General features: G+C 59.4%; 1 protein-coding gene across 1 annotated transcript in view; it reads right to left on the bottom strand.

The window, feature by feature from the left end:
- LOC140392309 (scavenger receptor cysteine-rich domain-containing protein DMBT1-like) overlaps positions 1–15,058 on the bottom strand; it is a 101,925-nt gene that overhangs the window by 43,483 nt on the left and 43,384 nt on the right. Inside the window, exon 4 of the mRNA XM_072477626.1 lies at positions 14,943–14,960. Coding sequence (XP_072333727.1) covers positions 14,943–14,960 — 18 coding nt within the window. The remainder of the gene's footprint in view (positions 1–14,942; positions 14,961–15,058) is intronic.

Raw genomic sequence — 15,058 nt, 5'->3', positions numbered from 1 at the left:
TGGCGGCGCATATGGTGCGCACATTGCGGGGTCGGGACAAGATGGCGGCGCCCATGGGTCGCTCATGGCCCCGGGAGGAGAAGATGGCGGCTCCCATTGTGCGTCTGGCGTGGGGGAGGGGCGATAGCGGACGCGATCGCAGCGAATGCGCGGGCCTGGCACACAGCCGTGAAGTGGCCCTTTTTACTGCAGGCTTTACAAACAGCAGTGCGGTCCGGGCAGTTTTGGCGGGGGTGCTTCTGCTGACCGCAGAAGTAACAGCGGGGACCCCCGGGGTGCGCGGATCGGCCTGCAGTGCAGGCGTGTTGGGAAGGCTGGGTCCCGGCTGAGGAGGTCATCGGCGGGGTCCAGGAGGGGTAGGAAGGGGTAGAAGGGTGGGCAGCGCGTCGGGAGGGGAACGATTGCACATTACGGGATGCGATCGTCATGGAGAGCACCAAGGTTTTCGTCTCCGCCAGTTCGAGCGTGGCCCCTTCCAGTAATCGTTCTCGGATGCGGTCCGACGCAATCCCCGTCACAAAAGCATCGCGCATGAGGAGGTTCGTGTGTTCGGCAGCCGTAATGGCCTGACAGTCACAGTCCCGGACGAGTGGAATTAGGGCCCGCCAGAAGTCTTCGATGGACTCACCAGGTAGCTGCGAGCGGGTGGCGAGTACATGCCTGGCGAAGAGTGTATTTGCCTTCTGCGCTTAGTGTTCCTTAAGGAGTTCCGTTGCTTTTGTGCATTTTGTGGCGTCTTGGATCAACGGGAACATGCTGGAGCTCAGTCTGGAGTACAGGACGTTTATCTTCTGAGCCTCCGTTGGCGCGGGGTCCGCAGCGTTGATATAGGCCTCAAAACATGCTAGCCAGTGAGTAAAGTCTTTTCTGGCGTCGGGCGAGTGTGGATCCAGCTGCAGGCGATCGGGCTTCATTCTGATATCCATTCTGTGGAAAATCTGACTAATAAATTGATGTACGATCAATTGCACAAAGACTAAAGTTGGATACAACTGTGGCTTTATTACAGTCAGATGCGTGGCCTCCTGCTGCAGCTAGCGAAATGGCAGGGCACTGGAGATCATGCATATTTATACAGCTCTCCGTGGACGGAGCCAGCCAGCAGGAGCCACCGGCGAACCTGTAGTGCAGGTCCTATCTTACATCTACTATTACAGTGGTTCGCCACAGCACCTGCGGGATTTCCGCTGCCTCCAGCATTGCTATTGTCTCGTTGATCAATATTGCCATTCCTCCCTATTTCCTTCCTTTCCAATCCATCCTGAACACATTACATCCAGGAATATTTAACACCCAATCCTGCTCTGTTTTGAATGAAGTTTTTGTGATAATCAAAACAGCATGGGCTGGATTCTCCGCCGGCGGGATACTCCGTTTTGCCAGCAGTCCGGGGTTTCCCGACGGCGTGGGGCTGCCCCACAATGAGAAACCCTATTGATCAGCCAGCGTCACAGAGCATCCCGCTGGCGGGGTGAAATAGAAATGTGGCGCGAAGGGGGGGAGAATCCAGCCCCATGGGTAGGATTCCCTGTCCAGCGACGGAGGAATCGCGAATTGTGTTCAGGCGGAGAATCTGTATCAGCCGAAAATCGAGGTTGCCGCCGGGCACACAATGGGACCCTATGCTCCGATGCCTCAACAGCGGCGGGATGCATTCCATGTCGCGCACTGGCATGAGCATGCAAATTAGACAGAAACAGCTATTAGCATATTATTAACAGGTTCGATCCAGCATTTTCTGGCCTCCCTCGATGCTCCACCTTTGCCAGGTGGAAGTGACAACGGTGTGCTTCACTTGTGGTGCTTAAAATCGGGTAACAGGAGCCATGGCTGATGAGGGAGAGAGCAGATAAGCCAAGTTACATTGGCCGGGGCCTGCTGGGCAGTCGGAGAACACCCCCTGGGTGGCCTTCGGAGGCACTGGCGGGACGTCTGCCCTGCAAGGGGCAGTGTGCCTGAGAGGGAGCCAAAGGCCCCAGTACATATGTCCGTCCATAGGTGCATCAGTGGGCTGTCAATTGTGTCGCTGGGCAGGGGGAGGCTGTCTGCCAGGGCCGAAGGGAGTGGCAGTGTGTGACGAGGAAATGTGCTGTAAGGTCGGGGTTTTCCCCGGGATCGGGGTGTCCAGGCACAGACCGCCATTTACGAGGCCTGCAAGGTACGCACCCTACTGACGGCCAACTGTGTCCCGCAAATGTGCAGAGTGCTACCAGCCAAATGGGTCCCCACCCCACCAGGCCACCCCCCTATGAGACCCCAATTGACCCATCATGGGATAGGAATGGCCCAGATCAGCCCTTAGCCAACACCCCAGTGCACCTTTCCGATGCATTGCCCCACTGCAGGGGCAGCAGGGAGCCATAGAGCGCACCCCGATGGACGGACATATGTACTGGGGCCTTTGGCTCCCTCGCAGGCACACTACCCCTTGCAGGGCAGACGTCCCGCCAGTGCCTCCGAGGGCCACCCAGGGGGTGTTCTCCGACTGCCCAGCAGGCCCATGTCCAGTTCCAACACCTGTGCCCCACACCACCGGCCTCCAGATCCCACCCACCCGACACACCCTCTGTACCCAGCCTAGCCCATCCCTCACACCCTTCAGAAAGAGGACCGAGTTTGGTGTCTAACTTTCTAAGTTTACGTGCCCTAACACTCCTTCAACTGGGTCACCAGGTGGTACATAGGAAGTGGAGGCGGCCTGCTGCGTATCTCACCCTATGACCTGGGTCCCCTTTGCCGTCTGGCCTCTGGAGCAACTGGGTCCGAATGGGCCTGGCAGTCTGCCGGCTGTCACAGATTGTGTGGTGCCACCCTGTTCTGCCCACTGCCCATCGGATGTGCCAGAGACAGTTTGGGAGGTGGGGGGTGGCATCGGCACAGGCTCATCGCCTGCTTCTCTTTCGTGGTGCCCGATGGCCCTCGGGCTAGTCCTTGAATTGGGGGCATGGCCAGAACGAACTCCGGGGGTCCATCTGTCACCTTGTGCTTCCAGTCCTGGAGGCCCGCTCTCATCTCGACCAGGGTCTCCATGCTTGTGGCCATGGAGCACAGGGACTATGCCACCTCCTTTTGGGACAGTGCCATGTCCATCTTGGACAGTGCCACGTCACTCAGTGACTGTGCCAAGTCAGCCAGCGCCCAGCCAATGCCCTCTTCGCTCACAGCCATGACCCGTTGTGACTGCATCAGGTCCTGGAGTGCCGCTGCAATGTCGCTCTGGTACTCAGCTGCCCGTGACATGGCCGTCTTGTCCTATGCCTCATCCACTACACGCAGACTGTCCCAGACCATGAACATCTTGATTCATGGCCGATACTTTTGCACCTCAGGCTACCTCCGCGGACGCCACCCGTGTGGTGTTGACTTGGGGGAAAGCATTTGCAGTACTGCCTCTGCCCCTGCAGATGGTTGTACTCCTCCAACTGCACCTGCAACACTGGATGGTTGCTGACACCCCTCCTCTAGTCTCTGCAGGTGGTTATACTCCTCCAGCACTAGTCTCCGACTCTGCCCCTTCATCTCCAACATTGATGAGATCACCCTTTCCAGACGCCCGAGATCCATTTGGACGGCAGCTAGTCCCTGGGGTCGGGCCATCCTCCGACCGTCCGCACCCTTGAGGGTTCCTATCTCCACTGATGTACTGCTGCATGTGTGTGTGGTTGCACCAGATTGTGCCCCAGGAGCCACTTCACAAAAGTGCCCAAAATGTCTTGGAAGGTGGAGGATGCTGGTGATGAAAAGTCAGTGTAGTCGCTAGCGATGTGCTCCGAGTGTCGTGAGTTTGCAGCAGGGGGTGTGGATCATGAGCAGGTCCCACCTCATCACCAAAGACAAAAGACCAGACGCAAGGTTAGATCACAGGTAGGCATGATGTGGCGGGTGACACATGTGCCATAGGGACACCAGAATTCTTTGGGGTTCATTGGCATCTTTGATGCCGACCTACGCCTTGGCGACTGGCCACGCACCAACCCCATCGACCAGGTCTACTCTGCAACGGTGAGGGGCCGCAGGTCTGGTCTTCTCCCACTCATTGCGGTTGTGGGACGCCTGCTGGGCCCATAGCACTCACGGCCTCTGACACCTGCCCCCAGGCCCGGTTGACAACTATGGGTGTGGCAGTCACCTATCCACCCCAGGGAACTAGGTGTCCCGACTCTCCTCCACCCCAGAGAACTAGGTGTCCCCGCTCTCCTCCACGCCAGGAAACTAGATGTCCCGGCTCTCCTCCACCCCAGGGAACTAGGTGTCCCGGCTCTCCTCCACCCCAGAGAACTAGGTGTCCCCGCTCTCCTCCACGCCAGGGAACTAGATGTCCCGGCTCTCCTCCACCCCAGGGAACTAGGTGTCCCGGCTCTCCTCCACCCCAGGGAACTAAGTGTCCCGGCTTTCCTCCACCCTAGGGAATGAGGTGACTCGGCTCTCCTCCATGGCATCCAGCAGTGGCTTTGGCTCTGCTTCGGCGAATCTTTGGGCTGTTCTTCGGGGTGGCATCGTCTTGCTGAAGTTAGTGTGTGGGGAGAGGAGTGCATCCAGGAATATTTTGCCCTGATTTGAACAAAGGCTCTATTATAATCAAAACATCATATTTGCACATGTCAATTTGCACATGTAACTCACTAATCGTGGGCGGGAGTGGCGGCGTAAATCCCACCTGGCCGCCCCGAGATATTCTCCGGCCCCCGAAAAAATCCCATTGTCGTGAACGGGTCCCGGGGCTGCCCCAATTCTCAGGGCAGGAGAAGGGGGGGGAAGGGGCTGTGGGGGAAGGAGGAACTGGGGGGAGGGAGGGGCAGGGGGGAAGGGCTAGAGGATGGGAGGGGGGTTGGAGAGGGTGCGTGTTGGAGAGGGTGCGTGTTGGAGAGGGTGTGTGTTGGTGAGGGTGCGTGATGGAGAGGGTGCGTGCTGGGGAGGAGAGGGGAGGGGGTTGGGGAGGGTGCGCTGGGGAGGTGGGGGGGGTGTTGGGAAGGGTGTGCTGGGGAGGAGGGGGGGTTGGGGAGGGTATGCTGGGGAGGAGGGGAGGTTGGGGAAGGTGAGCTGGGGAGGAGGGGGGGTTAGGGAGGGTGTGTGCCGGGCAGGAGAGGGCGGGGGGGGGTTGGGGAGGGTGCGTGCCGGGGAGAAGGGGTGGGGGTGCTGGGCAGGCTGCGTGCCGGATAGGGGGGGGGAGTTGGGGAGGGTGCGTGGCGGGGAGGAGAGGGGGGAGGGGGTTGGGGAGGGTGTGTGCCGGGGAGGAGAGGGGGGGGCGTTGGGGAGGGTGCGTGTGCATGCCTGAGAGGAGAGAGTGGGGGGGGGGGGGAGTTGGGGAGGATGCAGCCGGGGAGAGGGTGGGGCTGGGAGGGCGAGTGATAGAGAGGGTGCATGCCGGGGAGGAGAGGGTGAGGCATTGGGGAGGGTGCGTGCCGGGGAGGAGAGGGGGGGGCCGGGGTGGCCGAGTGATGGAGAGGGTGCGTGCTGGGGATGGGAGGGGGGGGCGGGGTTTGGAGAGGGCGTGTGCCGGAGAGGATGGTGTGTGTGTTTGGGGAGTGTGTGTGCCGGGGAGGAGAGGGCGGGGGGGGGTTGGGGAGGGTGCGTGCCGGGGAGAAGGGGTGGGGGTGCTGGGCAGGCTGCGTGCCGGATAGGGGGGGGGAGTTGGGGAGGGTGCGTGGCGGGGAGGAGAGGGGGGAGGGGGTTGGGGAGGGTGTGTGCCGGGGAGGAGAGGGGGGGGCGTTGGGGAGGGTGCGTGTGCATGCCTGAGAGGAGAGAGTGGGGGGGGGGGAGTTGGGGAGGATGCAGCCGGGGAGAGGGTGGGGCTGGGAGGGCGAGTGATAGAGAGGGTGCATGCCGGGGAGGAGAGGGTGGGGCATTGGGGAGGGTGCGTGCCGGGGAGGAGAGGGGGGGGCCGGGGTGGCCGAGTGATGGAGAGGGTGCGTGCTGGGGATAGGAGGGGGGGGCGGGGTTTGGAGAGGGCGTGTGCCGGAGAGGATGGTGTGTGTGTTTGGGGAGTGTGTGTGCCGGGGAGGAGGGGGAGTGGGGGGGGTGGGGGGGGGGGGGTGGGCAGGCTGCGTGCCGGAGAGGGGGGGGGAGTTGGGGAGGGTGCGTGGCGGGGAGGAGAGGGGGGAGGGGGTTGGGGAGGGTGTGTGCCGGGGAGGAGAGGGGGGGGGCGTTGGGGAGGGTGCGTGTGCATGCCTGAGAGGAGAGAGGGGGGGGGGGGGGGGAGTTGGGGAGGATGCAGCCGGGGAGAGGGTGGGGCTGGGAGGGCGAGTGATAGAGAGGGTGCATGCCGGGGAGGAGAGGGGGGGGCATTGGGGAGGGTGCGTGCCGGGGAGGAGAGGGGGGGGCCGGGGTGGCCGAGTGATGGACAGGGTGCGTGCTGGGGATGGGAGGGGGGGGCGGGGTTTGGAGAGGGCGTGTGCCGGAGAGGATGGTGTGTGTGTTTGGGGAGTGTGCGTGCCGGGGAGGAGGGGGAGGGGGGGGGGGGGGGGGGGGTGGTGGGAGTCGGGAGGAGAGGGGGGGCGGAGTTGGGGTGGGTGCGTGCCGGGAGGAGGGGGGGCGGGGGTGTTTGGGGAGGGTGCGTGCCGGGGAGGAGAGGGGGGGAGGTTGGGGAGGGTGCATGCTGGGGAGGAGGGGGTGGGCGGGGAGGGCGAATGATGGAGAGGGTGCGTGCCGGGAGGAGGAGGGTGGGCGGGTTGGGGCGTGTGCGTGCCGGGGAGGAGAGGGTGTGGGCGTTGTGAAGGGTGTGTGCCGGGGAGGAGAGGGGGGCGTTGGGGAGGGTTCTTGCCGGGGAGGAGAGGGGGGGGCGTTGGGGAGGGTGCGTGCCGGGGAGGAGAGGGGGCTGGTGTTGGGAAGGGTTCGTGCCAGCGAGGAGTGGGGGAGCCGTTGGGAAGGGTGCGCTTGCGGGGGAGGAGAGGGGGGGGGCGTTGGAGAGGGTGCGTAGCGGGGAGGAGAGCGGGGGGGGTTGGGAAGGGTGCTTGCTGGGGAGGAGAGGGGTGGGGGGCGTTGGGGAGGGTGCGTGCCGTGGAGGAGAGGGAGGGGTGTTGGGGAGGGTGCGTGCCGGGGAGGAGAGGGGGGGGCGTTGCGGAGGGTACGTGTGGGGAGGAGAGGAAGGGGGGGAGGTTTGGGGACTGTGCATGCCAGGGAGGGGGTGAGGGGTGTCCACCTGGCCATGTGCCAGCTGGCAACAGTCGTGACCATGCAGCCCATGGCACCTGGCTCCGGGGGGTGGGGTATGGGCAATGGTGACATGTCATCTATACACCCCACCCCCAACCTCCACCCCTACAGGTCGTTATGTATGGTCATCACCCAGCGATGTTGGCCGCCGTGGCAGGAGCCGCACTTCTATATGTTGCCCTGGGATGCCGCCCGCACGACAGGACGAGGAGGCGGAGGAGGAGGAGGTGGTGGTGGTGGTGCCACAGCCGATGAGGCCCCGTGTGTACCGGCCCCGCTCGTCGTACCAGGACCTCACGGACCGGGCATGCAGGAGGAAACGCCGGATGAGCCGGGAAACCGTGGCACACATCTGCCACCTGATGGCACACCTGGCACCGTGTGGCACTGGGAGAGGACACCCTCTCCCCGTGACCGTCAAGGTTACAGTGGCCCTGAACTTCTATGCCACAGGGTCATTCCAGGCAGCGAGTGGGGACCTGTCTGACATCTCGCAGGTATCGGTGCACCGGTGCATCCATGCAGTGACAGACGTCCTATTTGCCATTGCGGACAGCGACATCCAGTTCCCTGTGCACCGGGCCAGCCAGGATGCCCGGGCAGCAGGCCTCACTGCCGTGGTCCAGGGAGCGATCGATGGGATGCACGTCGCCGTGCGGCCATCTGCAGATAACAGGGCCGTGTTCACGAATAGAAAGGGGACCTATTCCATTTTTTTTTAAAGTACTTTTATTAAGGTTTTGCAGGCTTTTTCATAATAAAACAGTAGTAACAATAATAACAAAACAAACTGGAGTGAACATTAACATAGCGCAAAAAGAGAATATACAATAACAATTAAATAGACATTATCCCACACGACTCAGCCTTCCCACACCATCCCAATGAAGCACTCACCACCACCCCCACCCCCCCACGCCCCCTCCCCCCCCCCTATGGATTGCTGCTGCTGCTGACATTTTAATTCTCCCCGGGAAAGTCGGCGAACAACTGCCACCTCCGAGAGAACCCTAGCGTAGACCCTCTTAAGGCAAACTTTATTTTCTCGAGGTTGAGAAACCCAGCCATGTCGTTAACCCAAATCTCTACACTCGGGGGATTCGAGCCCTCCACATTAATAAAATCCCTCTCCGGGCTACTAGGGAGGCAAAGGCCAAGACGTCGGCCTCTTTCGCCCCCTGAACTCCTGGGTCTTATGACACTCCAAAGATCGCTATCTCTGGACTCGGCACTACCCGTGTGTTAAGCACCTTGGACATTGCCCTCGCGAACCCTTACCAGAACTCTCTAAGCTCCTGGCATGCCCAAAACATGTGGACATGGTTTGCAGGGCTGCCCTTGCACCTCATACAACTGTCTTCTACCCCAAAAAACGTGCTCATTCTCACTGCTGTCATGTGTGCCCGGTGGACCACCTTAAATTGAATTAGACTGAGCCTGGCACATGATGAAGGGGAATTAACCCTGCCCAGGACCTCTGCCCACAGACCCGCTTCCAACTCCTCACCTAGCTCCTCCTCTCACTTGCCCTTGAGCTCCTCCATCGGGGTTTCCTCCGCCTCCTGTAGTTCCTGGTAGATATCCAACACCCCCCCCCCCACCCAGATGCCGGAGATCACCCTGTCCTGTATCCTCAGTGGCGGCAGTGTCGGAAAGGCCACTACCTGTTTTTTCAGGAAGGCTCGTACTTGCAGATATTTAAAGGCGTTTCCTGGCGGCAGATTAAATTTGTCCTCTAGCGCCTTCGAACTGGGAAAGCTTCTGTATATGAACAGATCTCCCATCCTTCTGATGCCTGTCCTCTGCCAGCTCTGGAACCCACCATCCATCCTACCTGGGACAAACCTGTTGTTGTTGCATATAGGGGTCCAGACCGACGCTCCCTCCATCTTCTTGTACCTCCTCCACTGTCCCCAGATGTGCAGTGTCGCCACCACCACCGGACTTGTGGAGTAACGGGTCGGCGAGAACGGCAAAGGAGCCGTTATCAAAGCTCCCAGACTAGTACCTTTACATGATGCCGCCTCCAGCTGCTCCCACGCCGCCGCCCCCCCCCATCGCCCACTTCCTAATCATAGCTACATTGGCCGCTCAGTAGTAGTTGCAAAAGTTCAGCCGCTCCAACCCACTCCCACTCCGACTGCGCTCCAACAGCAATCTCCTTACTCGCGGGGTCTTATTCGCCCACACAAAGCCCGAAATGATCCTATTCACCCGCTTAAAAAAGGCCTTAGCGATGAAGATGGGAAGGCACTGAAAGACAAACAAAAATCTGGGGAGGACAGTCATTTTCACGGTCTGCACCCTCCCTGCCAGTGACAACGGGAGCATGTCCCACCTTTTAAAGTCCCCTTTCATTTGCTCCACCAACCGGGTCAGGTTTAGCCTGTGCAGGGCATTCCATTTCCTGGCCACCTGTATACCCAGGTAACGAAAACTTTTCTCTACCATCTGAACGGCAGCTCTTTCAGTCTCTCCTTCTGCCCCTTGGCCTGGATCACAAACAACTTGCTCTTTCCCATGTTCAGTTTGTACCCTGAAAAACTACTAAAATCCCTCAGGATCCGCAGAACCTCCCCCATCCCCTCCACAGGGTCCGAAATGTACAGGACCAAATCATCCACGTATAGCGAGACCCGATGTTCCACCCCCGTTCCTTGTATGTGACCCATAGCCTCACTGGGTGTAGCATCCCAAATTTCACCCCCTTGCTGAAGAGGGTCGCCTTCCCCCAGTTGAATCCAGCACGCCTCTTGGCCAGCTCCGCACCCAGGTCATGGTAGATGCATATCACGTTGTTCTCCCACCTGCTGCTCCATTCTTTTTTGCCCACCGCAGGACAAGTTTCTTGTCCGAGAAGCGATGAAATCTCACCACCATGGCCCTCGGCGGTTCATTCACCTTGAGCTTCCTTGCGAGGGCTGTGCGCCCCGTCCAGCTCCAGGGGTCAAGGGAATACCCCCGTCCCTATCAGCGTCTCCAGCATCTTGGACACAAATGCTCCCGCATCCGACCGCTCCACACCTTCGGGGAGGCCCACAATTCTCAAGTTCTGTCTCCAGGACCTGTTTTCTAGGTCCTTCAGCCTCTCCTGCCACTTCTTGTGGAGGTCATCCTGCGCCTCCACCTTAAGGGCCAATACGACCAACTCGTCCTCATGGTCGGATAGCTTTTTCTCCATCTTTTTAATCGCTTTTCCTTGTGTCTCCTGAGTTGCGATCATTTGGTCTATTGATGTCTTCATCGGGGCCAGCATGTCCTTTTTAAGATCAGCAAAGCAGCCCCTAAGGAACTCCTGTTGCTCCTGTGACCACTGCGTCCATGCACCCTGGTCTAAACCAGCCACCATGCCGTGCCTCGGCACCCGTTCTGCACGCTTCTATCTGTTGGGACTTAAACGCTTCACCCGGTCACTCCAGGTCCAGCTATCCATACAACAGAGAGGGAATCCTTTTGGCAGTGTTTGCTTCACCAATCTGCCCCAAAAAGTCCGTGAAAACGCCTGACAAAAGGTCCGAGAGTCCGTTCCAGACGGGAGCTGCCAAATGCGTGACCTACTCCTCCATGGCCGCCACCGGAAGTCTCTGAAGGGGACCTATTCCATGAACCTGCAGGTGGTCTGTGACCACCACATGAGGATCCTGCACGTCTGCGCCCGGTACCCTGGCAGTGTACATGACTCATCATTCATATTGGCGCAATCTTTCATCCCCACCATGTTCGAGGAACGCCCTCCCCGGCTGAGGGTCTGGTTGCTGGGCGACAGGAGTTACCCGTTGCGGTCGTAGCTGATGATTCCTATATGGAGGCCACAGACTGATGCAGAGAACCGCTACTACAATGCCCATGCAGTGACCAGGGGTGTGATAGAGAGGTGCTTTGGGCTGCTGAAGATGCCCTCCAGTACCCGTCAGATAAGGTCGGCCGCATCGTTGTGGTCTGCTGCGTCCTGCACAACATAGCCCAGCAGAGAGGCGATGTGCTGCAGGCAGAGGAGGGGGAAGGGGAAGAAAAGCAAGATGAGGCGCAGACCTCCCCAGACGAGGAGGATGGGGGCAATGGTCAGGAGAGACGGGCTACACATGGACGGGAGACTGCCCATCGTTACTGGCTGGGCCAGCGGGCACGGGACAGGCTGATAGCCGCCCGGTTCACGGACTAGGGGGGCGTGGGAATCGCCGCGTATGGGCACAGACTGCTCATCACGGCACCAGCCTACCACCCTCACCCCACCCACCCAACACCAACCACCCTCACCCCACCCACCCAATACCAACCACCCTCACCCTGCCCACCCAACACCAACCACCCTCACCCCACCCACCCAACACCAACCACCCTCACCCCGCCCACCCAATACCAACCACCCGCACCCCACCCGCATGCACACCACCCCTCCATGCACATCCACCTGCGGCACAACGGGCCGGGCTCACATGGTCGCCGGTGGAAGCGTGTCTATTGGAGGCCATGGAGGATAATGACAACCCGCTCTGCGATGAGCTCTGGGCTCTGCATCGTTGGACAATGTCTGACCCATGGCCACAGTACCACCCTCCACCCGGACCGTCCCTGCATGCGGCCGTGACACTGCAGCGCACAGTCTCGTCGCCTGCCCAGGGGGATGGCGAGGGCGACTCGGGGGGAGGGAGGGCACCTGAGGCCGACGTTCTATCACCCCTCACACACCCACTGGTGCTCACCTCACACCACACTCCCGCACGCACAAAGCACAGAGCACAAAGGCAGCTTCTGTAGGTGTGAAAGTGATTTTAATAACAAACAGTTCATACACGTGCCCTAGCCCCAGAACTAATCTGTGCCCTGCACCCGAGCCAACTTACTCAGTGCCTAATTTTTTGGCCTTACGGGCCCTATGACTACGTCTAGGTGGTTCCCCAGGTGGTGCAGCAGAACTGGAGGTGGACTCCTGTGATTCCTGCCCTGTGACTAGGGACCCTTATGGCAGCCGTTGGGCCAGGCTGCCGCTCGGGCGACTGGGATGGCGAACTGCCAGCCTATACTGCCCGTTACCCACCAGATGCACCTGGGACGGAAGGGGGGGGGCGGCGGGGGGGGGGGGGGGAGTCTGAGGTGTTCCGGGACCTCCCCGACAGGGGGACCCGGAATGGGCCCCAGCACCTCCTCCTCCCTCGGGGTGCCCAATGGCCCCCGGGCCTCTACATGGGTCGGGGAGGCGAACGGACCGAGCACCCGACGGCCCCCTGACACCTGGAGCTGCCAGTCTTGGAGGCCCACCCTGGTATCACCAAGGGTCTGCAAGTTTGCCATCCCTGTCTGTGTCTGGGCGGCGCCGGCCAGCACCTGGGCAATGGCACCGATGCCCTCAGCGATGGTCTGCAGGGACTAGGCCATTGCCTGCTGAGACTGGGGCCACGGAGTTGAGCGCCTCTGCAATCTGCTGCTGGCTCTGGTTCATGGCTGCCTGTGAGAGGGCAGCCATATCCTGGGCCACGGACGCCGCCTGCACGGAAGCCCCACATCTTGCATACTGCGACCCATGTCTGACACCGTCGCACCCATTGCCTGCACCGCGGACACCACCCGTGCGGTGTCAGCCTGGGTGACATGCATGACCGGCATCACTACCTGCTCCTGCAGGCGGGTGGACTCCTCCACCTTCGTCTGCAGCTGCCGCAAGCCGGCTGTCACCACCTTCGGTCATCCCTTAATCCGTGACTGCATCGGGTCTATGTGTGGGTTTGGTAACTCCAGGAACCCGTCTGGACGGCAGATGGTTGCCTGCGCAGGACTGCCCTCCGACCGCCCAGCCCCTTGGCTGCTCCTGCCTCCACCTGCTGTACCAGGATGGCTGTGTTGTGCGCACCAGTTAGTGTCCCAGATGCCTCATCGCTAAAGTGCCCAACCGAGCTGAATGTCTCTGTGATGGTGGACGGTGTAGGAGATAGCAGTGGCGTAATGACGTGCTCCTCATCCAACCTGAAGTCCGGGGTCCCCTGGATTCCTGTCCATCCGTCCCCTGTGTGTGGGTCTCATGTGCGTCAGTGTCCTGGGCGCGGTGTCCTGTGTGTTAGGGTCCTGTGTGTTAGGGTTCTGTGTGTTAGGGTCCTGTGTGTCAGTGTCCTGTGTGTCAGAGTCCTGTGTGTCAGTGTCCTGGGCGTTGGTGTTCTGTGTGTTAGGGTCCTGTGTGTTAGGGTCCTGTGTGTTAGGGTTCTGTGCGTCAGTGTCCTGTGCGTCAGTGTCCTGTGTGTTAGGGTCCTGTGTGTTTGGGTTCTGTGTGTTAGGGTCCAGTGTGTCAGTGTCCTATGTGTTGGTGTCTGTGTGTCAGTGTCCTGTGATGTGGGGAAAGGGGGGGATATGGGGCAAGAGGGGATATGGAGGAAGGGGGGATATGGGGGAAGAGGGGATATGGGGGAAGGGGGGATATGGGGGAAGGGGGGATTATGGGGGAAAGTTGATATGGGGGAAGGGGGGTATGGGGGAAGGGGGATATGGGGGAATATTGGGGAAGGGGGGATATGGGGGAAGGGGGATATGGGGAAGGGGGAATATGGGGAATATGGGGGAAGGGGGATATGGGGGAAGGGGAAATGAGGGAAGGGGAGATATGGGGAAGGGGGGTGTGGTGGAATGGGCTAGTAGCGGCGTGACGCCATTCGCGACGGCATCACCAGTCACGAATATGGGGGAAGGGGGATATGGGGGAAGGGGGGATATGGGGGAAGGGGGATATGGGGGTAGGGGGGATATGGGGAAAGGGGGGCAGGCAATGGGGGGTCTCACTTGGTGCTGCGCGGTGGGCGGCCATTTTGCCAGGTCTCCGGAGGGGGTGGGGCGTCATTTGTGCAGTGACGCCGCGTGCGTCCATGATAGGTGACGCCGTCGCGAATGGCGTCACGCCGCTACTAGCCCATTCCAGGCCGGAGAATTTGCGACGTTTCGGGGGGCCCGACGCCGGAGTGATTCAAGCCGTTTTTGGCGCCGGGTTCGGGCCATCGCGCCGATTCACGGAGAATCCTGCCCAACATTTAACACACTCTGTGCATTCATATACAAGGACATCCTAATTTTTGTTTCATTATTTTCTCCCAAATCCATCCCCTCACATTCTCTAGACTGAATTAATTTTCTACTTTTCAGCCCACCCAACGAATCTGTTGAAACATTTTTGGAGTCGATAACCTTTTCCTAACATGACCAATTTTTGTGTCATCTGCAAATTTCTCAATCATGACAACTACACTTAAGCCTAAATCATTGCCACACCTAGGAAAACAAAGGGGCCAACACAAAGGCCTTAAGACCCCCAAAGGAAAGAGCATTGCGTTACAAAAAACACCATGGAGTCAGCACCATGACTCTCTGCTTCCTGCCACTGAGCCAATTTTGGCTCCACCCTTTGCCTTTATATCCCAAAGACTGTTACAGTTCTAACCAATCTTGTGGGACCTTGTCAAAAGCTGTGTTAAAAGGGTGGCATTCGGCTCAGTGGTTAGCACTGCAGCCTACGGCGCTGAGGACCTGGGTTTGAATCCCGACCCTGGGTCATTGTCCGTGCGGAGTTTGCACATTCGCCCTGTGCCTGCGTGGGTTTCACCCCACAACCCAAAGATGTGCAGGTTAGGTGGATTGGCCACGTTAAATTTCCCCTTAATTGGAAAGAAAAATAATTGGGTACTCTAAATTTATAAAAATAAAGCTGTGTTAAAATCTATGTAAACAACGTGAAATATGATTCACTCACTCCTCAAAAATTTCAAACCTTAGTTGGAAACAACATGAACACTGAAAATTCTGTAAATACTCACCAGGTCCAACTGTGGCAACTGTGGAGAGAGAGAAACAGTGAAAGTGCTTCATATCGTGAGCTTTCATCAGAATTGTGTGGTCATTTAAATTCATTCTTAAAGGCCCGTGGAGGGGT

This window comes from Scyliorhinus torazame, chromosome 16 (assembly GCF_047496885.1).
Source record: "Scyliorhinus torazame isolate Kashiwa2021f chromosome 16, sScyTor2.1, whole genome shotgun sequence".
In the NCBI taxonomy this organism is placed as follows: domain Eukaryota; kingdom Metazoa; phylum Chordata; class Chondrichthyes; order Carcharhiniformes; family Scyliorhinidae; genus Scyliorhinus; species Scyliorhinus torazame.
The sequence above is the reverse complement of the archived record's forward strand: the minus strand, read 5'-3'. Positions and strand labels throughout refer to the sequence as shown.